The sequence below is a fragment of the Hirundo rustica genome, chromosome 5, assembly GCF_015227805.2.
Source record: "Hirundo rustica isolate bHirRus1 chromosome 5, bHirRus1.pri.v3, whole genome shotgun sequence".
Classification (NCBI taxonomy): Eukaryota; Metazoa; Chordata; class Aves; order Passeriformes; family Hirundinidae; genus Hirundo; species Hirundo rustica.
The window spans coordinates 6734956-6759192 of record NC_053454.1 but is presented as its reverse complement, the minus strand read 5'-3'; the positions used below and the strand labels follow the sequence as shown (position 1 = coordinate 6759192).

The 24237-nt window shown below is 45.1% G+C and overlaps 1 protein-coding gene across 1 annotated transcript in view; it reads left to right on the top strand.

Annotated features, from left to right (window-relative positions):
• FAM53A (family with sequence similarity 53 member A) overlaps positions 1 to 1861 on the top strand; it is a 70232-nt gene extending 68371 nt beyond the window's left edge. The window contains exon 5 of the mRNA XM_040064852.1: positions 668 to 1861. Coding sequence (XP_039920786.1) covers positions 668 to 991 — 324 coding nt within the window. The 3' untranslated portion in view covers positions 992 to 1861. The remainder of the gene's footprint in view (positions 1 to 667) is intronic.
• The last annotated feature ends 22376 nt before the right edge of the window (positions 1862 to 24237 follow it).

Here is a 24237-nt window from a genome sequence, read left to right as displayed (position 1 = left end):
GTTTTTTTCTTTTGCTGTTGTACAAATAAAGATGAGTACCCCTCTAGTTTTAATATCCTTTGAATTTAAACAGAATTGCTCTTCAGCTCTTGTTCAGACAGTACCCAGCTAATAGACAAACTAAGACTGACTCTGGAGCAAGATGCTCCCAGTAGAGGCTTGGGTTTCTTCTGTTTGAGATTACCCAAATGTGCCAGTTGTCCTGGCAGTCCTGCAGAGGTGAAGCCTGAGGATTCATTCTCTGCAGGGGAAATGAATTGTTGACCAGGCTGCAGTGCAGCTGTCTGACCTAAATGCTGGTGTCACCAAATCTCTGCTCTGGATTTGCCAGAAACCCAATACACCAAACTTGGGTGGGTGTCTCTCTTTCCTCGTGTAGTTGGCCATGGGTGCATTTTTGGATCTTCCTGCATGAAAAAGGGGACTGTTTTTCTCACAAATGGGAATCTAAGCAAAATATCCATGCAAAGCCTGACTGTGTAGTAAGTAAATACCATTCTTCCTCTTTCTTCATGCCTCTCATTTCTAGGATTACTTTAAATACGTGGCACTCCTGAGTACATACACTCAAACCATTCAAGAATTTCAAGAATTTATTCTGTTCCTCCTGTCTAGTCATAGTTAATATAGTCATGGTTTCTCTTTCTTTTTTTTTTTTTAATTGCAGACTTTAAAAAATTCCAAAAGTCTTTGCTCCCTTGACTATGAAGATGATGATGATGACACACAAATGAAGACAATTGTGTCATCCCCATGTGACTCAAATGATCTAATGAACATCATCACCCCTGGCTCCAGCCCGATGAAAGAGCAGCTGGATGAAGGGAGGCACCACGGGTCGTGCCAACGTAGCTTCAAAACAAGGGATTATAAGAAAGCAGACGCAGTGTGTGAAAGCGACGAGGACACGAGTGATTGTGAGAGCACTGAAGAAGGAATCTTCCCTCTAGACTGTGGGGACTTGGACCTAGAGCAGATCGAAAACAACTGAGACTCCAAGTTGTGTGCTAGAATCAGAATTGTTCTAAATTAAAGTGATAGAGGATTACCTTTGCCATGCATAATCCATGTCCCTGAATCTCTGTATTGCCTATTTTTGGGCCTGTGTTAGAAGAAATGTTTCAGGTGGGGGAAAAACGTGAACCATTGTTACCTGTTTAGTCTATTGGTCAATATGTGGATGATGACAACAACAACAAAGTAGGAGGTTAAATGTTATTTTGAACATTAAGGAATAATTTTGATTAAAAATTTCCTAACAAATATTTTGCATTTTTATGGCTTTTACAGTTCTGGAGAAAAAGCATCTCTATTTTGAAATGAATTTTCAGAAGGGCATTCTATAAAACTAAATCTGTCTACAGTGATTCTGGTGCGGGTCTATGTTGCTTTTGTTAAAGAGCTTAATGTGAAAAGTGAATTGCATAATGAAATTGGTAATAAACCTTCAGATAGAACTCTTAAATATCTGGTTGACAACTGGTCCAAAATACTTAACTGCCATCTTTGACAGTGTCTGGTTAAAAAACAACTTCATAACATGTACAATTGTTCTTTTCATACATTCAGGACTTTTTGATCAAAATATGGTAGTGACCTTAAAGGTTAACATTTTTCATTATTTTACTACTTGAATTGTTTTCTAGCCTGAAGCAATGCTGATTTAGGTGGGCTAAAACTGCAAGTAGCTGCCCACCTACTTGGTCATTATGTTTTCTGTGTTTCAAAAGAATGTACAACAAGAGCACTTGAACTTTTAGACAGGGACTTTGTAATGATCAATTCCCCAGGAGGTGATCCCTTCAGCAATACTAGAAGGAAAATAGTCCTTGAATTAAATAAAATGACATTTTGCTTTGCACTTGTGTCTGTTCATGGATTTTACTGGTGAAAAATGTGGTAGATTCTGTAATGTGGTACATAAGCGTGGAATTTGGTGGAGGGGAAGGGCAGATTCCTGGTCATCTGAAACAAAAGTGACATCAGGTTTGTCTGGAGAGCTGTAGAATAACTCATGCTGCATCCCAAAAGTGTCTCAGTGATTACATACACTGGAATAATCTCAAATGTCATACTGCACGCATTGCAGGCTATTGCAACACATAGTTATTTTTTTTTTAGTTCAGCTACATTAAGGGACTTCCTCAACAAGGGGGAAATTGATCTCCAAAAGGTGTTAAATGGGATAGGAAAAGGAAACTAAAATAATGGCATTTGAGTCCATCATGTTAGTGTGCTTAAATGAGCCAACTTCTACTGGAACTTGTGCCATAAAACCAACATAGGGCAACCAGTCATCTCATGGAATATGATTAAAATATGAAAAAATATTATGAGGGTTGTACCAAAGGCTGTGGCACAGTATGATATGGGATCCACCCATGTGGTTAGGGCCAGCCTTTGATCATAAAGGGATTGGCCCTTAATTACTGAACAAGTGCACATAACTCAGAATCTAAACAAAATTTTAAAAGGATATTCCATAAGGTGCTCTAAACATTTTTCTTTTTACGGCTCCCACTGCAAGTGGCAATGATCTGTGCTATTGATAGTGGCATGTGTGCATAGTAAGGTGCAAGAACACCGCAGAGACTTGCCAGGTTCTTGGTGTGTTACTGCATTTTGTGTGGGAGCACTGAAGCTGCTCACTCTCGATGGAAATCATTCTCCTTTTTCTAGGTGAGTAAATAAAGGAGTTGCTGTTGGAGCAAAGACTTGAGTTCCTTCAGAAGCTTTCGCTGGGAATGTCTTACCCTACAGATTCTTGCTGTGGGGCAGCACAGAGCAGACAGGTGCTGGCACATACAGCCATTTGGAATAATCTTATGTGATGGGGGATCACTGCTCTTGGTGCTTCCCCCAGAAACAGTGGGTGAGGTGCAGCCTGTTCCCCTCGTGGGTAGATGGGAAAAGTGCTGCAGTGTGGTGATGAGATACTGTGGGTAATGGAACAACCCAGCTCACTCCTGGGCTGCAGTTGCTGGCTGCAGAGCTGCTTTTCCTCTCTGTATATTCTTAATTGAGCAATAGAGGTAAGTAAAGTGAATCAGCTTTAAATGCAGGATTGTAGCAAAGGCCAATGGTACTACTGGGATCACTTAAAAGCTAATTTACCTATTTGCAAGCACTAGTTAAAAAGTGTAATGGCATGGAATGAGAAAGCTAATGTGGCAATCCATTTAGCTCTTCCTCCCCTAAGGAAGACAAACTGCTGGAAGAAGTATGAGAAGAAAATGCCTCAGAGGACACAGATAGAAGGAGGTTAAGATGTGCATTGTCAACGAAAAAATAACAAGAGCTGAAACTATCAGTACGATGGTGATAAAGCAAAGGCAAGGGTAGACAACCAGACAATGTTTGTTCTAGCTTTGAAATACAGCCTGCCTGTGGTGGTGATGAGCTGCTTTTGTAGGTGTGCTGTTTTCAGTCCACACAAAGCCACATTCCCACCCCGATCCTTAGAGTAGGAAGGGGTTTCCCAAGGGAAGTTAGATACATTTGCTCATGGTAACACAGGACTCAGTCTCCTGCTAAGCCAGCTGTTAAAACTCTAAATAGCCCTTTCATGGAAACAAACAGAAAGGAGTGGGTTTGGATACTGAAGAATGAATTTCATGACAGTAGGAAGTAGTAATTATCTAGTTTAGGCTCGTGTTAGTCAGTGACAGGAAAATAAGCAGTTGAACAGCTGTGCAGTGACACTGGCAAATGAAGAAATCTGCTGGAAGGAATCTGTGCACTTTGTCTGCAGATTCCAATGCAATCCCCCCCTGAGAACCAACAGCAAAAGGAATTGTTGGTTGAAACTTCCTTCAAATGGGGCAGGCTTGAACTTAGCATCTGCCCCGTGAGATCTGAAGTCCCTCTCTAAAACAAAACCACAGATGATGAACGCTGCAGCTTTGTACTTGCTTATAGGATGGTGTAGTGGCTGTTGGGCAGACAGAGGATGGCCTGCAAGAAGGGAAAGTGTGGTTTCAGAGATTGAATTGTGCTTAGAAGCAGCTGAGTGGGCTGTAAGCAGCTCTGCTCTGGGAGTGGTTTCCTTCCATCTTGCACCCAGTGTCAGAACGGAAGGCTGTGTTGTGTGGGGCTGAGGGAGTTGCTCTAGGTCACTTATCTTTCATTTTTATTACAACCTGGATAACAAAGTAGTACGCACGTTAAATCTACAGTCAACAGGAAGCTGGACAGATGTGAAAGATAAGATAGCATTAGAATTCAAAATAATCTTGGCAACTTGTAGAAATGCTTGCAGCAGGGAGGAGATGGTGGGGAAAGATCCTTTTTAGCAAGGCACTAAATTTAGGTAGGGTAAAACAACTGCACCAATTCAGAGTTGTGACAGCTTGTAAGCACTCTTTCAGATAAAGCTGGTCCTGCCTGTGGTAGAAAAACCTCAGGCTGGGATTCACAAATGGTAATGCATTTGGTGAGATTCGAGATAATCCTGTACTTTGAAGGTGCAATTTGAGACGCTGCACATAGGGCAGGAAAGTGCAGTGGAAAATGGCATGACTGATACCTTGAAAATGTGGGAGAAGGCACTTGTGAGGGTGCAGTGGAAGGACTGAGCTTGAAATCATATCGCAAATGGGGCTTAAATTGTACTTAGGATGAGTGGTAGTTTCTTCTAAGGCCAAATATTAAAAAAAAAAAATAAAAAAAAAATGGTAGAGAGTCACTGAACAGATGTGTGGGGAACCAGTAGTAGCCGTTCCACAAATGGAGATCTGTTAAGAGCAAGCATCTGTCATCAGTGTTACAGCTTGCATTGGGGCAGGGGACATGGCTGGCTGGCTTTCCACAGTCCTTTTTCCCTGGATCCTGTCCCATTTTCCTCTGGATACGTGCAGCTTGCATCTCAAAGCAAGCCTTGACGTTTCAAGGTAAATAACTGCTGGAGGAAGAGAAGCTGAAAATAAGGTGGCAAGGAGAGCACTGTGGAGTAGAAAGGAGGGAGCTCCCATGCACAGAGCTGGGATCTGTGGATCCTGCTCAGAGCTGACATGATTAGAATATAGGCCTCTGTGGTGTAATGTTGGGCTAAATCATCTCTCAGAAAAACATAAGTATGCATTTTTGGGTATGCCGGTCCATTCTGAGGGGTGGTGCCTAGTGAATTTACCTTTGCTTTCAAATCACAGGTGAAGTTGCTGCTTACCTGTTGGTGTAAAGATGGCCTCTGCAGCTCCTCTGAAAACCCACAGGTTTGTTGGAAAGCCCTCAGTGGAGGTCAGCAGATGCTAGAATAATTTTTCTCAATCTGTCCACTGTGATTATTTTGCAAATGACATATTGTTTTTTTCTAAAAGTACCCGAGTCTAGATCTGTGTGCTTGCACAGTGGGATCTCACAGCAGGGCTCATCCTTTCATTAGGAATCACCCAGTGCTGCTCAGCGGATCACTCGGGATGTTTCCTTCAAGGTCATGTCATCAGAAGAGGACACAGCTAGGCTGGTGGCATGTCTTACACATGCTCACCTTACCTGGCCTGGTCCAGGAGCTGCAGGCTGACACTTCCACCACACCTCTGCACCTTTTCATCACCTGTAAAGGGACGAGCATCAAATAGTTGGGATCTGGGGCCCTGCTTGCTGTGGCTGCTGGTCCTTGGACCCCTTGGTGGGGCTTGTTAGTTGTTTCAAGGACACAAAATGCAGTTTCAGCAGAGCGTTGCTGCCATATGCTGAGCAGCCCATTTTGGCGTGTTTTCAAAGTGAGTTTGGACATCAGTTGTTTTGGAGTTTTTGTGCAGTTAACATCATCCAGCTTACTGCTCCCACCACCATCTGGTCATCACAATAGTCACTGGCATGCTGAAATGCTGGGTATTTACTAGGGGAAAATGAGGCTGCTTTCGCTGTCTGCAGCTTCTTGGACCCATCAGCAGTACTGCTTTTTTTTTTATGGATTTTTTTGCTGTTGTTAAATGCCTTTGAGATCTATGCTGTGAGTGCTTTGAACCAGGAAAGTATGGCATGAACTCCACAGAAACAAGTTTAAAACTTCCTTGGGCAGCATTTCATTTCTTCAAACTTCTTTCCACTCTTTAAAACCCAAACCGTAAGTTTAAATGTTTCATGATGCCTCAGTTCAGATGAAGAGCTGTGGTCTCCTCATTCAGGTAAGTTGGTGTGATATGAGCAGTGACGTGAATTGGAAGTGAGGACTATTCTGTAGAGTACTCAAAACTTATGTCCTACTTTCCCAAGCAGACTTGGCTGAACTCCCTGCAGCAGCATGGAGTGAGGATTCACTCCCAGAGCTCCAGGTATGGCCTGGGATGATGTTCAGCTGCCCCAGCTCCATTTTTTTTTTTTTTTTTTTTTCCTCTCTTCCTTGCTTCATCTTACATTTGCTCTGTGTCAGGTGGGGGTTTGGGACACTGAACAGGTTTCTGGAAGTGTGAGAGCTCATGATGAGGTGGGTACAGCAAGGCAAAGGTCAGTGCTGTAGCCCTTGCTTGTGATTTTGCTGCATGACTGCTTTGTTCTCCCAATGCTCTTTCCATGCACTGAGACAAGTTCCCATGGAAAATGGAGTGTTTTGTTACATGAATGGACAATCTTGCATACTGCAGAAAGGTGCACGAGAGCAAACTGTGAGTCTGTAGGCAGCCTTGACTCTGCTGTTTGCTAATTCTGAGGAACTTTTCAATGTTCATCTACCTTGAAAACATTATGTGATATAAATCCTCCACTGAAACAAGACAGGGAAATGTGCTAATTGTCCAGATTTGGTCATCAGCATTGTCATGACCTTTGTAAGTCCTATAAGGAGCAGCTGAGGGAGCTGGAGGGAAAAAGCCTGGAGAAAAAGAGGCTGAAGAGAGACTTTGTCACTCTACAACTCTCTGCAAGGAGGTCGGGAGCTAGGTGGGGACCACCCTCTTCTCCCAGACAGCCAGTGGAGGCTCAAGCTGCTCCAGGGGAGGTTCAGTTTGGACATCAGGAAAAAATTCTTCATAAAAAGTGTTATTAAGCCTTGGAACAGACTGCCCAGGGAGGTGGTGGAGTCACTGTCCCTGGAGGTGTCCCAGAGAGGACTGAACGTGGCAGTCAGTGCTGTGGTCCAGCTGACGAGGTGGTGGCTGGTCAGAGGGTTGGACTCAGTGATCCTGGAGGGTTTTTTCAACCCAAATGACTCTGTGTCATTTTGTGTGGCCCACATCAGAGTCACTCTCTATGCAAGCATACAACCCAAGATTGCTGCATTTATTGTCTGATAGAATGGATCCACGAGAGAGGAAATAAGATACATGTTTTGCAGATGTCTTCATAGCTTTTTACTTGCCAAGAAAGCAATATCCATGCCTAGGGAGCATAGGATTTACTCTGGAATTTAGTCTGGCTATTACAAGATGATCTAGTTCTGGTTTTCCCCTCTGACTCATAAGCATCCCTAATGTTTCCCTATCCCCATCATTCTGTTCTATCTTCTGTACTGCTTGGTTACATCCATCATCCTCTCTCAGTTTGGAAAATTAAGTCCAGAGCTGGTTTGTTGGATGGATTTGGGTGATTGTGTGGGCTACCTGGGCATTGAGAGAGAGCTGGGACAGCAGGTGTTTGCCCATCCCATGTGAAACGTTTAAGAGAGCTGAGATGCTGAAATTTCCAGTCTCCAGTAAGAGTTTACAAACTGCTGTGTTTCTCCACTTAAAGGAAAGGTCAAAATTGGATGAAACTTTATAGGAATCACAAATCCTGATTTGTGACACAAGTGTTGTGATGATCACAGAACATGAGTCCTTCTAGATGCTGTTAGGGCTTCTTATCTAAATGGTTGGTGATTTGTTTTGGTGTTGAACAAGTTTAGCTTTTTTTCAACAAATGGAAGGAATTAATCCAAAGCAAGTACCTGTCATGGAAGAACTTCAACCTGAACACCTTTAAATCATTGGAAAAAAGCCTAAAATCAGGATCTTGAAATAAAAAATCTCATTGATCTGGGAACTCCTCTCCACCATATAGGGCCGGGTGGGTGTGTCTGACTTGCCTGTCTGATGTGGATGTTCTGCTTTCAAATGTCATGTTATTGGAGTCTGTCTAGGCAGATGAGAAAATGGTGACAGAAGCAAAAAGGGAAAACACAGAATTCAACAGAAATAGCAAAATTTTAATAGGAAAAGAAGTCCAATCTAGGCAATCATAATTTAAACCAAAAGGGTTGTGGCACAGTGTTTGAACTGTAGCAAATGCAAGTTATTCTACCCAGCATATTTTTGGTCTGAAACACTCATTCATTCTAAAGGAAGGAATTTCTTTAAGTCAACCCTACTCAGGGCTAGTGGGAATGGCTGGGACAGTCTTTAGACACCAATCTCTTTGAGTTTTTGCCAAGAGAATTTTCCTAAAACTCTTGCCCTTGAGGAAAAGAATATGAATTTAGCCCATAGGCAGGGAAGCACTGGGACTGTTCTTATTTGTGCATATACGAAGCTGTCCAGACCTTGAACTCCTGAAGACATGTATCTTGCACAGCAAGAGCTGTTCAGAATGGTAGCAGCAACTCTCAGACAGGAAGAGCAACTTCAAAAGGTATGGGGTTTTTTTCCTAATTTGTGTAGTGCTGCGTTTTCACATATTCCAGTATTCAGAGTTACACCTGTTCCTAAATCCACTTGCAAATGGTAACATCCAAGTTCATTTCCATGCTCCCAGCTCCCCTCACAGTGAGGGCTCTGTCCCAGAGGATCTGTTTCTGTTCTGATCACTGGGATATTTGTATACCTGCACAAACTGAATTGGCTGGCGAGGGGCTGAGCCGGGAGCACCTCGAGTTCCCGGCACAGGAGATGACCGGGTGGGGGAAAAAGCTTGAATATGCAAACGGAGTGAACAGACATGGGGACAAAAGGATGATATAATCCATTTTGCCAATGGCCAGCTGTTTGGCTGCCCCTCTCCTCCCATGGATAGTTATGCAAATTGAGGGGGGCACAGGAAGGCAGCTGGACCACGCTGAGGCTGGAAGCGAGGCTTTGTGTCATGAGCTTGCTCCTTAGCCAGGCTGTTGTGTCTGCCCACGGTGCTTTGGGATGAACTTTGCCATTTCCCTGCTGAGAATTTACCTTCGGCCCCATGGCATGCCCCCAAACTCCACTTTCTTCAGGCGAGGTATGCTGGATTCCCGAGGTGGGTGCACAGGCTTTTGTAAAGCAGGCTGGGTGATTCCCCTGCCTGTGGCCCTGCTCCTCCCTCCCACCCTCATCTCTTCCATGCAATGAGAAAAGTTTTGTCCGAAACTGGGCACAGGGCTATAAAAAATTGTGATGTTTCAGCAAACGTCCAGGCTCTGCCACATCGAGTTGGCTCGTCCCGTGTTGTTACCCCTGTTTGAATCCCTCTGACCATGTGCTGGAGTTCCTGGGCTGGTGTGCACAAGTCTCCTCATTGCCCTGGTGTCAGATTTGTTCTGCAGGGAGGTAGAAAGCTCCAGGTTTGGGAGACAGCTGTGTGGGTCATGCCACCTGAGCTCAGCCTCCCACGGGGTATGTGGGGGTTCCAGCACGGGGGCCATGAACTGGGGTCTCAGGCTTGGAGATCAATGCTGGGGAGCAAGGGCTGGGTGACCCCAGCCAGGGAGTGGGACAGCCCAGGCAGGGCTGGATGGGACAGGACATCACCCTGCATGACCGTCCTGGCTCCGCAGTGTCCGTGGTGAGGAGCTGTGGTCTGGCACCCTACAGCATCACTGGGACAGGGACGGGTGGCCTTGGGCTGGGCTGAAACAGGGTCGGGATGCCTCACAGATCTTTTACAAAGGGCTGGGCCCCTTCCCTCCTCCCTACCTTGTGGCTCCCTGTCAGTCATTGTGTTTCTCGTCCCTTGACAAACACACATCAGTGCCTGGGAGTTCTCCCCACTGAAGCCAAAAAACAAAATCTCTCAGAGCAGACCTCTGTGGATGAGCTGCACCACACCTCTCCCTTTGTCATTGTACAACACACACTCCTGTAGAATTGCTCCTGGAAAGCCCTCCATGTGTCCACACTGACATCAAAACCCCCATCGTGGTTCAATGGATGACAAGGGCAGGGATGCTCTGCCCTCAGTGCAGCCAGGACACCAGGCACACGGATGCAGAGAATTCACCACCCTCCTTTTGGGCAGAGGTGGGAGAAAGGCTAGGAAAATACTATCAGCAATTCATCTGGCTGAAGGCCGAGCACCGTTTCAGGTGTTGAAATCCACTCCTGCAAACTTTGAACTGTAATTTGGCACGTAAATCATTGGGCTCTTGAACGATAAATTGCATTGGTTGAAGAGGGGGCATCAGGAAGGACAGATAGGCAATGGGGGCTCATGGGGGGCTGGGGCAAAGCTGCTCATCGTGGTGAGATGTCTGTGGGGAAAGAAGGTTGTCTTGGATGGGCAGGCCAGTATATGGGTTCCTAAAGCCAAAGGAAAAGAGCAAATCATAGACAGAAAGAATGGAAGAGTTCCACCTCTAAAGACATTGAGCCAGGTTTGAGCAGTGCAACCCACAGAGAAATTTACTGGACTTGGCAGCAGTATCGGCTGTATCAACACTTTCAGATGTGTAGTGAACCTTGTTCTCCCACAGTCTTCCTATCCTAAACATCAACTTGATGCATCTTTCAGATCCTTGCTATGACATGCTAGGGAGAAATCCAATGAGGTGGTGGCAAAGAATCAAGAAAAATCCCACCATCATCTGTAAAGAGAAGGTGCTTTCCCCAGGAACACTCTTTTTGACTTGTCAAAACCTTGTTTGAAAGCTGACTCATTCTCCATGTCTCACTCTCTCACCAGAAAATTGGTGCTTCTACCAATGATAATCCTTGCAAATAGATTTTGCAGTCTAATTTTAATGCATTTTGTGAGTAGTCCATCTGAAAACACAACAGATTACTATGGAGAGAGTCCAGACTGCTGGGAAAAAAATGTGTCTTTACTGCCTGGTAGATTGTTGAAAGTTTTCGTAAAATTTTTAGTCTTTAGAAGTCACAATTAGTTCCCTTTTTTAAGTCTCTTCTTTGTAAGTGAAATTAAAGGTCTGATTAGTGGAGAAGTCTGTCATTTCCTTAATGAGGTTAAGTGATTAGATGAAGGAAATCCATGACCACAATATGTCCTGGCCTAGGAGCTCCATGCAGCAGTCTGTGCTTTCCAGACTGGGAGCAATTCAGCCTTCTGGCCATCATTAGTTCTTTTGCAGCAGGGATAGAAACATGCTTATTTTATTGACCACTGGACTGTCAGGATGATTCTTGGCTGTGTTTGCCCAGGGAAGACCCCCTCCAAGAAGCTGTGCTTTCCTGGTTGTGCCTGCTTAGATGCTGCAATGACAATGCACACGGTTTTCAATATTTTCTTGTACACCCTGAGGACGGTGCTCAAGGCCTGTGCTTGATCTAATTGTTAGGGCTATACCTTAAAACTCCTGACAGAGCTGCAGCAGAGCTGGGGGTGGACTCAAGGGTTCTGCCCCTTTGCTGAGTGGTGCTGGAGAGCTTGTCCTCAGGACTTTTAACATCTGACATTTGCTCTCCCCTGGTTTTCCCAGCAGGACCCATGTGCTACAGCACCCTTGGCATCCCGGCTGCAGCTACTTCCTCCAACTGTAATGCAAGGCTTCCCTAATGGATTCTCTGCACTGTTTTGTAGCCTAACTTTTTTTTTTTTTTTTTTTTTTTTTTAATTTTCCTGCTCTGACTGGAGGCTGACAAGGTCTGCCTCCTTTCTGCCCACTCAGCCTCACGGATTTCAGTTGGAGCAGTTTAACGAACGTCAGCCTTGGCCTCATTGTGCTGCTTTGTTTTTGTGGGTGTCTGCACCTTTCAAACCAACCCCAATTAGAAGAGCGGGGGAGAAGAGGGGGGAAAAGAAAGGAAGTAAATAGAGGCAAAATGATTCAGCTTTCAGCAAATGTGCAGCCTGTTTGTCGGACAGATGGAGCCACGTAGTGGATGGCTTTGCTGCAGCCTGGCCCCTGAGCAGGTGGGTATTTTGGAAACGAGGAGCAGTTTGTCCCGCTAATTCGTGGCCGCGCAGCTCACACAGGACATATGTCGATTACAACTTGCCTTGGCTCCTGCTGTTGTGGGCATCAGAACGTGTCCACCCCTCCCCACCAGGCTTTAAAGAGAAATTGTTGGAATAAAAACAAAGAGAAAAAGTTACAGACACTTGTTGCATTGGAGTGGGAAGGACAAATGAGGGTTCAGAGCCACCCAGGCACAATTTCACTGAAGTACTAATTGCCAAGTGCCTTTCATTAAGAGACTATCGTGGCTGTCCCAGCAGCACTCTGAACATACATGCAGATGGGCAGATGGCCATTTGCTGTAGTACAGGCAGACGCATCTAGTGTTACAGATGGATTATTATGTTGATTCATCACTAAAAGAAAAACTTATCTCACAACAGGGCACTCGTTGGAGCACAGTTCCTTCTTGAGCTTATGTTTCTTCTCAGTATCACCAGCTTTTACTGCTTGAAACACAGTTTTCAATCAGCAAGGCTAGTGTTTTCCCTTCTGTGCAGCACAAAAGAAGAAGAAAAAAGTTTAAGGGCCTGTCTAAGAGTAAACTGGTCCTTTGAGAAACCTAGAATGCGTTGTACAACTTCAACTGCTGCTGAGCAGGGAGGGCACCTTTCCTAAGTGGCACTCACTCTTTATCTGTCTAACTTGTGCTGAACTGTGATCATTTCTCGGTCCCTGTCATCAGGAGCAGAAACATCATGTTGTCCTTATGGGAGAGGAATAAGTTTAAAGCTGAAGATGATGGTTTCTCCTCAAGCACCATCATAGCTATTGGATTACAGGTCCACTCTGGTGGGATGAAAACGGAACTTCCACAATGGATGCTGAGGAGATGCAAAAGCTTCATGGTGTCTTGCCTAGATATTTTAAATGATAACACCTTGTGCAGTGTGGGGGCAGAGGAAAAGTGAGGCCTGCTTTCCCCAGGCCCAGGGGGAACGAGACAATGAAAGAGGTAGATGGCTGAGTTCTGTCAGACCGTGGCTTTCCTTAGGAAATCAGTCCTCTTGCTGCTCCCATGGTGATCATCCTGGGCTGCATATTTTGTCACAGTCTTCCTTAAGGTAGTTCTTTTCCTGTGGACATCCTCTGTGGGACACTGGAGAGTGAAGTACAGTCTCTCATGCCTCTTGTCACCAGGTACATTGCAGTTGTGACAAGAATATCACTCTTGTTTCACCCTGTTAAAAAAAATATAAAAATGGAGGGGAAAAAAATCTCATTTTCTGTTTGACCTTGATATCTGGATGCTGAATTTTGTATCCATGAGAGAAACTCATTTCCTGCTCCTTATCTACCCGGCTTTTGTAACTTGGTGCTGTCACCCTGAGCAGAGCTCTACCCGAAGTTTGGCCAACAAGAGAAAAGCAAACAAAAGATGAACATGGAGATATGAAATCTGGAGCTGCACCTGCTGCAGACAAGGTTATTCTGAAGCTGGCTGTCATTGCACACTTCAATAATGAAGCAGCAGCAGAAGGTCCCACTGATACAAGCAGAAATTGCCCCACAACTGAGGTATGCATCCCTATGGTTGTGTCACTCTGCAGTAGCTGTCCGTCCGGAGATCACAACTTTCCCCTTTATCAGGTGTGGTTTAACACACCTACCACCCTAAGGAGGTCTGGGGAATTGAAAAATCCTCTGATCACACTGGCATTTCTCCAAATAAATGGGGAATTTGTGTGCCAAACACTGAAAATTAGGCTCCAGAGACAGCTTAAATTTACCAGTTATTACTTGGGCAGATATGCCTCCCACCCAGGCTTGATGCAGTATTTCAGATTTCCAGATGCATCTAGACAGTCATCAGATATATGAGCATCTGGTTCACAGGCTGCCTCAATGGTATCTGCTCAAGGTTTGGGTGCAAACAGTCCCTGTGAGTACCTGCTCATGGGGCTTGGCACTGCTCTGTGGGGCTGGGAGCTGCTGGGGACTCCAACATGTGATGAAAGCCTGCAGATAAGGGACATCTCTGATAAATAAGCAAGACAGTTATCTGTGGTTGCAGAACAGACAATCATGGAAGGCAGCAGAATTTAGGATACACACACATGTAAAATACCAGGAAAGAAATGATTATATAACATGAAGAAATATTGCACAATGCAGGGAAAGGGATATAGTCCCTAAACCAGAAAATGACCTTTTGGTTTTAGTTTCTGAATGACATCAGCTTGTGCATCAGGTTATGCAACAGTCGACCTGTCTGTAAAACGGGGCAGTGGATATTTACCTGCACCCCCACCACACGAGTCAGCAATTAATGTTTGCAAGGCAGTTGGAGGACTTTGGATGAGTGACTTTGCAGGTACAAAGACAGGGTTTGGAGCCTCCTCACTGAGGAGCAGCAGCCAGTGCCTTCACGTGTCTGTGCACAACCACACGTGCCCACCAACAGCTTTCCCAAAGCAATGCTGTGGTTTCAAATGTGCACGAAACACGGTCCATTGTTAATTAGTTAACCTCAACTGACAGTGCCTCGTGCCTGGAGCCTCTGTGGCCACCATACAGAGGTATTTGTCATATTCAAAGAAGGAAATGATTTTTGTACCGAGCATACAAATCCAGGCTAGACACCTGCTGTGGGTCTTCCTGGACTTGGTTTCATCCTATCAGAGTATGAAAATGTATCTGCTTAAATGTGTCACCTCTACCTTACAACATTAACTTCAGTGGTCCCTACCTCCTACAGCTGTCTGATGCTGCCAGTGTGACATTATATCCCAAGCTCCATGGGAAGCTGACTGTCGGTACAGGAAGCTGTTTAGGGCAATGTTTGGTAGATGGTCTCTGCCTTCAGCAGCTCCCACTCTCACTTTTATGACCTGATTTTTCAAAGAGCCCTTTGGAGCTAGGGAAAAATCCAGGCCATTTATTTTCCTTGCCTACCTGGGACTTGAAATAGACTTTGAAAATCTGGCCCAAATATTTCTTCTATAACTAAAAAGAGGAAAAATTCTATTTCTTAGAGTTATAATTGTCAAGGAAATGCTGGTGTCTTTGTTATCTGAGGCAGAGCCCTTGAGACTTCTCACATCTATATCTTGCTGAGAGGCACTATCCTCCCATATGGCTCAGGAAAACAAGGCAGTCAAAGCAAAGAAAGACTGAGGGAATCGTAGGATAGTAGTGATAACATCTTCTGTGGAGTTTATAGTGACCTCATTGCTTTGCACTGTGATTTGGTTGACTGTTTTGAAAATACAGAGTGAATAAACCAGGGTGAAGCAAACAGCCCATCAGTGTGAGGAAAAAGACAAGAAAGCAAACTCTTGCTAGGGGCTTGTTTCTGCTGGAAGAAGAACCCCCAGCTCTCTGCAAAGGATGGACTTGAGCTGGCAACAAGCTGGGATGTCCTTTTGAAGGTGGAAGACAGCATGAGCATTGAGGTTCTGCTGCCTTTGAAGCCATCTTTGTGCCAGCAAGAACTGGAGCTTCTCTGCAAAGAAAAAAAACCAAAAAGACAGGCTGGTGTTTCACAGAGAGAGCTGATAAGAGCAAGTGGTTTGCAGCTAAACCAGGAGATAAACAGGTGTCTTGAAACGCCTTCTACATATCCAGGATGAGTAAAAGGGGAGCTCTTTTCTCTGCTGACGGTAAAATCAGGAAGCAACATCTGCAAAGCAGAAGTTATGTTAATGTTTGGTAGGGTCCCATCCACTCTGGCTGAGGTCTCTTTTTTTCTAGGTGATTCACATCACCTACAGCCTCCATCCTCCTCTCCTGCTTGCAGAATTCCAGTTTCCAAGCTGTCAGCCCCACTGCATAAAGGAAGACGCTGGCTCAGTTTGTTAAGACCATGCCAAACGTTTATAGGATAGAATGAAAAAGTAAAGGTGAAATGTGCAGCCCAGGGCTCCCAGTTCTTTCTTCTGTGCTCCTGGGAATGGAATTTTTGTCCATTGGACTTGAGCTGCTCTAAAAAGCACAGAACAAAAGCTGATCTTAAAAGTGATCCGCAAAGGAATAAATGGCAGGCTCACTCTTTGTTATTCATGTATGGTACTCAAAGAACACTTGAAATGGTTGGGATTTTCTGCTGAACATTTTCTTTTTTTAATTCTGCTTGGGTTTTGTGGGGTTGGGGTATTTGTTTTAGCAATGGTTCAGGCATATGTCCCTCCTGAAAATCATTATGGCTGACTGGGAAAACCCATATATTTATAACATGAGGGAACACATGAGAGTGAAATGGGCAGAAATGGGAAAAGCTGGGTGGTTAGAGGGGTGATATTCTCCAAGAGGCAGCCTAGCTTTTGTCTCTTGCTTAATTTTATTCCTGCCTGCCCTGTGCTCTGTGCCACACGATTCACTCACTGAATCATGCTCAGCAGCTGTATTCACAAGCTGGCATAAATTTATTTTCGTCTGCTGGCCAATTACACCAACTGCCTCAACTGTTGTTTATTTTCTTCTGTTGCATCCTCTTGAGTTACTGTTAACAGTGTCCCTTTTGAGCAGAGATGGGCTTTTTGGCATGGGGGCCCGTCGGCCTGCCAGACTAATGGACCATATCTGTTATTTAACTAGTTGTAAAGGCTCCAGTTTCAGGACAGCTTGCAGTTGCTGTGGCCACCTGTAGCACATTGGCAGGGGTGGAGGCCACTGCCCATGTGGGACGTATCACCCCAGCTCAGGAGTGTCCCTTGGCACTGACCTACCCTCAGGGGCACAATTCTGGGTTTGCCTTGGGGGACGAGTGCCCTTCTGTGGCTGTCACCTCCCTGGGGCTGGGTGGCACGAGCTGTGCCAGGGGAGCTGGAGGTCCCCAGCTCACAGCTGCTCTGGAGGCTGCTCCTCTGGCCAGAGAGCGACTTGACCATGGAGAGGCTGTGGGAGGAAAGAGCCCAGCAAGGCCACAGCCCCTGAATGGCCGGGTCTGGGGAGGAGGTTCAATTAAAGGAGGAATTAGTCAGCCTGAAATGCTGATTAGGGTAAGGACATGTTTCATGCAGTGCAACTGTAACTCTGTCTCATTTTCAGGGGCATCTCTGTGTACCAGCAAGACCAGCAAGGTCCTACCTTTGCAGGGTGCTTTGGGCACACAGCCCTTGCAGGATCTCCTCTGATCCTTTCTCTTAGCTTTGTGGGATCTGCACTTGTAAGCTGGGCCTCACAACCACATTTGCCTGTTTCAAGGGAAAAGCAGTTATTGTGTTTGCAAACTGAGGTTTGGCTCCTGTTAAAAAAAAAAAAAAAAAATCACTTTAAACCAGAGCCCTACAAGCATTACTGCAGGACCAAGGGCTCTGGAAGTGCGGCAGCAAATGCTGCCTCCTGGCCAGTGCTATCTGGAGAGGGCAATGTCCTTCCATAACGATTTGGCCACATGCCTGAGGTTTGTAGGCTAAAAGTGTTCCCAGATGAGCAGGACAAGCAAACTCAGCAGCCTCGAGAGGGGAGATCTTCATTCCCCTGGAGTCACTTTCATGAGAAGCCCCGTGTGATCCCATGGCACAAGGGCCTAATCTCTAGATGTGCTGTTGGCTCTTTGACAGCCATGACTCTGCCGGACACAGGGGCTGCCTGCATCCTTTTGAGAGCCACAGTTTCAGCAGGTGTTTGCCTTTGCTTGGAGGCCTGTGGCAAAAAGGTGTGCTCTGAAAGCCTCCTCTGAGGCGTTTGGCTTTCTGCTCCCCTGAGAGTGGCAGGACACTCCAGCAAAAACGAGCCTCGTGCTGCCAAGTTCGGAGTCATTTCCTTCTCCCAAGTGCTCGAGGCTGTCTGGAGCAGAGGTTGCACTGGAGGCTCATCTGTAGCCCTCAGCAAACTTTCCAATAAACAGGAAAGACCCACAGGGAGGCCGACAAGACGGAAATCAGTCCCACTCTGACCTTTTGTTCTCTCTCTCCTCTTTTGTCTTAAAACCAACAAGGCGTCCCTTGATCTGAGAGCTGCCAGATGGAAGTGGAACTCCTTCCTTGGGAGCATGTGGTGGGGCTCAGCAGGGCCTGAGGTGAGCAGGGAGGCTCGAGGGGCTCAGCTCACTGCCTGGCTGTGGCTGGAGCCCATTTCCAGCAGGGGACATGCCACCTGCCAGCCCACACCCCAGCTCAATGACACACTTAGAAGAGGACAGACAGTCAGTACCCCCACAGCCGCTGTCTGCAATGGGGTTTTAGGGTACAAGGGTGCAGGGCATTATTTCAGCCCACTGTCACTTTCTGTTTTGTTTCCTTCAGTAATGTTGCTGATGTGAAGGGGAGGGAAGCCTTTTTTTAGAAAATGTTCTCTCCATCCTTTCACTGCAGTCTTCCAGAGTACCAGAAGGTGTTCAGGAAATCTTTCCCTGTGCTGATGAGGCTTGTCCTGCTTTGAGGGGACAAAGAGCCACTGCAGGAAGCAGCTCTCTCAAAGCAGATCTCTTCAAAATTGAGCAAAAGAGCTGCTCCTCTTCTGTGTGATCTATCCCAGCCCTTCCAGATTTAACTGGCCTCTGAAAAAGTAAATGGATGAGAAAATTCTGTGATACAGAATTTGTCCTGGAGACTGGAGGCATGGTGTAGTGATAAGGATATACAGCTTAAGCTGTGCGTCCTTGAGTTGTGAACAAGAAGTGGGAGTGAGGGCTCTGCTGCACACCTGAATTACCAGGTCTCATTTCTCTCCACCTGGCCCCCCTCTACCCCTACAACTCTTTCCTGTGAGAGTATATGCCCTGACCCCCTGTGTTTGAGGGCATCTTCCAAACACCATGGGGCTTTGAATCTTTTCCAGGTGGAAGAAGAGCTCTTTTCTCATGCCCTATGTTCTGTAATGCTTCAGCTTACTTTCTGTAACTCACCTTCAGCACTTGCTCTGCACCCACAGAGACTCCTGACTCCTCTTTGTCAGCTGGAGTCCCATTGAGACCACAATGTGTTTCCACGCGTTTCCTCCCAAGACCTCTCCTTTTCCTCCTGCCCAAGACTCCAAAAGAGTGTGTGAGGATTTGGATCCATTACACACCCGCAAGGCACTTGGCTGCAGAGAGCCACAGCGTGAGGCTGTTATAGTCTGTGTGCCTCAGTGGGGGTGAGGTGGTTAATGACTAACTTGTAAAACTGCTCGGTGCATGGGTGAACTGAGTAGGTGTTTTCAGAAACAGCTGAGCCAGTTTCCCCTGTCAGGACGGGCTTGGGTGCTGGCCAACTTTCCTGTCACACACTCTGCTTGCAAAACTTTGTGGGGTTGAGTTTTGATTTCTGAAACCTGTCAGGCACAACTGAAATGCAAAAGTGGCACTTGCTTGGTTTTGCAGGACTCTGTAACAACATTCTGTAAGAAGCAGAACAACAACCTGCAAGAAGTAGAAGTCAAAATATTACTGCCAAAAATACTACTGCATCCATGACTTACACATTGGTTATACTAGGAGCAGAAACCCAAATCCATCTAGATGATGGTTATCATACCAAGAGCTCAAGGGTCTCTATGTAGAGTCTGGAAAACTGGGTTTGAGAATGGGTGGGAACTCTCAGCCTGACCATTTTGGCATCCTAGCTCTTAATAAACTATGTTGTAAATCTCCCAGTATATCTGAGCACTTTTAATGAAAAACTTTCTAGAAAGTGTTGTCCATCAGACAAATTTTTCAGCTGTCAGAAAAACAGTTGGCAGTTCGGGTCCCTGCCTCTTACGGCAACAGAGATGGAGAAAGTTCTTTGTGATCCAAGAGGCAGACATCTTTTCTTTCACTGGACTCATTGCCTGGGAACAGTTACAGGCAAGTCAAATTTTGTGCACCAGTCCCAGTTTGGGCCATGGAATATAGTGTCCTATTCCCTGCTCTTGGTGCCCAGACCGTGTCCTCCAGGTTGAACCTGCCACAGCCCCTAACACTGATTTTTCTTCAGAGAGCAGAGATTTCTAGACCAATTAGTTCTCTTAAAAACTGGAAATAAGAGTTTCCACCCACTGATGCTATTTATAAGTAAACAGTAGTGGCCTTAAACTGGAATCCCTGCTGTTCCTGATGCCACTTGAAGGATTCGTGGTTGTTACAGTCCCATCATGGAGCCTGTGGGTGTGAAAGATGCATCTTATGTTGAACCATTTCTCTTTTATTCTTATCACACTTGAGCACCTGTGAGTCAGAGGTCTGTCTCTTGCTTTCTTCTCTTTTCTCACTCTCCTTCTGCAAGCTGAAATGGGGAATTTCGGGTGGACTTTATCACATATATGAAATCTGGCCTTGCAAAATGAAATACTGAAGTGGTGTCAGGCTGCTTATTGTCCTGTCTTCTGCACACGTTATGGGTGGCACCTGGGTGCACAGGTATGAATTGTGCATAGTTATGCTTTTTGCAAGGAACCTATGCCAGGGTCAGGGGAAAGTCAGCCTACAGATGGAGCAGCCAGTCTCTGGTGTCACTGCATGTGGGGACACACCCCACCATCAGCTCTTTGCAAGCTGCAGGGTTCACATTCTCACTTGGCACAAAAAGGCCACTCTAGGTCTCTGATCAGTATTTCCTTCCACAAAACTTGAGGGTGTACAATGGATTTTAAATTTTGTTCTCTGCTCTCTTCTGATAAACCCTATTACTCCCTTTTTCAAAGCCTCTGGCCTGGAATTTTCAGATAATTATTCACAATTATGTCAGTTCTTTTTCTGTGCATGGATAGGATGTCTTCTCCCACATAAATTAATTTGTGTGTATTGATACTGACTTTTAACTGTGGCTTCATTGCCTGGATACTCATTGTCGTCTTTCCACAATTACTCACAATCAGGCTTAGATCAGAAAGCCTTGGATAACTTTCAATCATTGATCATTGGTCATTTCACCCATCACTCATTCTCTTTCCAGATGACTATGATTGCACTAAATACCTGAAATTCCAGCACAAATTACAAGGTGTTGGGGAATTTTCCAGATACTCTTCTTCTGTTACATATGTCAGAATATACAAATATATGCAAAAATATGGTCCCATATGTGTATGTGTGCATTCATACCATCCTTTATCCTTCTTTTAACTTCCTATGTTTTTATCTGGTATGACTTTATGATAGTCCATGACAATAAATTGTTTGGAGACTTTACCAATTATCAGTGTTTTTCAAAACCCAGCTGCAGTGAATCAAGCTGCTCTGTCCCCCATGGCTGGCAATCCTTCCAAAATATCTGACAGAGTTTTGAGCTACAGCCTTGCAAAAACGATGTTGGCTTCCACCGATTGGTTGATCCATCGAACAATCTGTTGACAGAATCACAGACACACTGGTTGGAAGGGTCCTCTGGTGATCTCTAATACAACAACCTGCATTCAAAGCAGGCCGTAACAGGTGAGGCCACCACAGCCTTTGTGTCACCTGCTCTGGAAAACCTCCAAGGGTAGTTTATACCCCATCTCCAGTCACAGGACCCAGAGCTGCCAGTCTGAGCCTTCTGAGCTGCAGCTGGGAACCTCCTCTGCTCCTCTTCATTGCTGCCTCTAGCCCTACCCTTTACCAGTGACAGGAAGAGTTTGTTCCCAATTCTTATGACTCTTCTCTCAGTAGTTTCAGTATGGGGATTCTCCATCTTTGAGGATAGTTAAAAGTGGAGCAGACAGCTCTGAAGGTGACCTTATTTCAAGCAAGGGTTGGCGTAGGGGGTCTCCAGAGGTGCTTTCCATCCTAAATTATTCCATGATTTTGCAATTAGGCTGAACTCTAATAGGTTCCTCCACAAGAGACATGAGTCCAAGGTGACATATGAGAAGGTGTCATCTACTAAAGCACAATTCTGGCATCCCAGGTACTGCTCAAAAATTTCCAGGCAAGTAGACTTGAGAATCCTTGGCATACTGGAGCAATGTGAACAAGCAGTTTGTCCATGTGTTCTGATAGTGTTTCTGGGATGTGCCTGTCTTGAGCAAGAGGCTGTAAATTGATATTTTGCCACTCTCTTATCTTGGATTACCAGTCTATTTCTGGATCTGGTGCTTTTTGTAATAAAATGATGTCTGGAAGACAAAGTTCATGTCAGCCCTTACCAGCAGGGCATTCTCCTGAAGATAAAGAGCTGGAAAGCAGCATGGTAGGATCACAGAATCCTATCAGAGCCAGCAACAAAACACTTAAATGCTGAAATAATTCAGCACCTGCTTGGAGCAATAACTATCCATATGAAAGACACTGATCTGTCACAGACTTTCAGACAGGAAGGGACTGTGGTGTTCTTTCAGTCTGACCTCCCCCATGGTTCAACCATACAAAATTTTGTATCAAGCTCAGAGTTCCCAAATGAGCTTGTATTAAAACTCTTAAATAAAGGACTGAAGGACCCCATTTTTGGGAGATCATGGTAACGTTATCCTCACAGCTGGGAAAAATACACTCTGTTTCAGTACTTTGATTGAGCTTCCACCCTCTGGCATTTGTGTTGGTGGTTTGGTTTTTTTGCTGTTTTTTGTTTTTTTTTTTTTTTTTTTTCTGGATTAAGCATTCTTCTACTGCCAGGGTAAGTTTGGATTCCAAGGAATATTTTGACCAAATTTCTTACCTCTTTAATACTCTCCATAGAACCCAGAAGAACCTATTTCTGGCTGGGCTGTAGACATTGCAGATAACCTTGACCTTTGCTTGTTTCTGCTAACAGCCATCCTCTGTAAAACAGAGATAGTACCACTTTCCTCCCTCTCACAGGTGTTGGCTGTTCAAAAAAAGAGACCATTAACATTTCTCAAATGCTACAGTGGGAAGCCAATATTAAAGCAGTCAAAGATCAGAGACTGGATATTGCATTCCCAAACATGATTTCATGCAATCTTATCTACTGGAAACTAAATTCTCTGATAGCACTAGAAGATATGAGCTGTGCTTTCATATATGAATATTGATGTTCTTAATGAAAAGACATCATCTAAAAATGGTTGTGTACATCAATAACTGGATACACTTGAAAAAGAGAAGGTATTTGGTGAGAGTAGGGATTAATTGTTTCACTTGTAAGAGACCTTGGAATAAGGCATTGCAGACCTTGTTAAGAGTACTTCTCATAGGAAAAGGCTTTTAAAAATGTAAAAACAGAAGCTGGTCTATTTGAGTCAGTTCATCTGTTTACTCTAGATGGGGCTTTTATTTGTAATGGAGCCAGTCATCTCAGCTATCAGCCACACCATTTACAGTCAAAGGCTAGACCAAAATAGCTCCTAAGTCCTTCTGATTTTCTATTTTTGTCAATGATCTACTTAAATGCTGACCATATCCCACTTAGGACACTCGGATCAATCTAACTGGCTAAGCATCACTGTGCTGTGCGGTGGCGGGGGAGTGGATCACCTCTCTATATTTAAAATGAATGTATAGGAGGTGTCCTTGTGGTGAGTGGCTGTGGGCAGGCCTGGCACTGCAGAGTCATGGCTGGGGCTGGGGAAGATGCTCCACTTCAGAACAAGGCTGGTGTCTCCCACACTATTGCTCCGTGGTGCAAAGTGCTGCACAGGGATGAGTCAAGAAAGTGGATGCTCCCCCTATGTTGCCTCCCGTGCTGGGGTCACCCCGTCCTGAGAAGTCACCAGGGATGGATTCTTCTTTCCTGGTGATAGGGAATGACTCAGTGGAGTGGGATTGCTCTCAGCTGTATGTCAGGGAGCAGTCTCTGCTCTCAGCTCAGCTATGGCCTTTGCCTGAGGGCCTGAGGAGGTGCTTGTTGTTGTCCACCATTTTTGGTTATTCATAAGTGATGTAGGTGGCTTTATTTATCTGTTGCTCCAAACACAGTGCAGAGCTGGTATTTGGGCTTGAGCAGCAGCCTAGAAATCCATCCACATTTCCATACACAGGGACTGAAAGGCTAAAGCCCTTGCCTTTCTGCTACCCTGTTGACAAGTTATCATCAGCAGAGCTGTCTCCAAGTCTGCTTTGCAGAAATCATTTATCCTCTGTGGCAAAAACAGATATTGAATCAGAAATATGAGCCTTCTTCTGGATTATCCCGGGGTGAAGGCTTTGGTCATGTGTCTTGTGTAGCTCCTGTAGATCATTTGTAGGTTGACACAGAGAGGTTCAGCATTAACCAGCATTAATCAGTAATTATTTAGCTGATTAGTTTCAGCTAAGCAGAAATGCATAAGAGGTTGGGTCCATCTGTCAGAGTGATTCTCTGCACACTTGCCTGTGTAGTGCCAAAGAGTCTCACTTCTGATTTTCAAAGCAGGAGGAGATTTTTTTAAAATCCTCCCAGAGCCCGGCATTGTTGTTTATGAGACTACATAGACTCTAAAGGAAAGTTATGGAAAAGCAA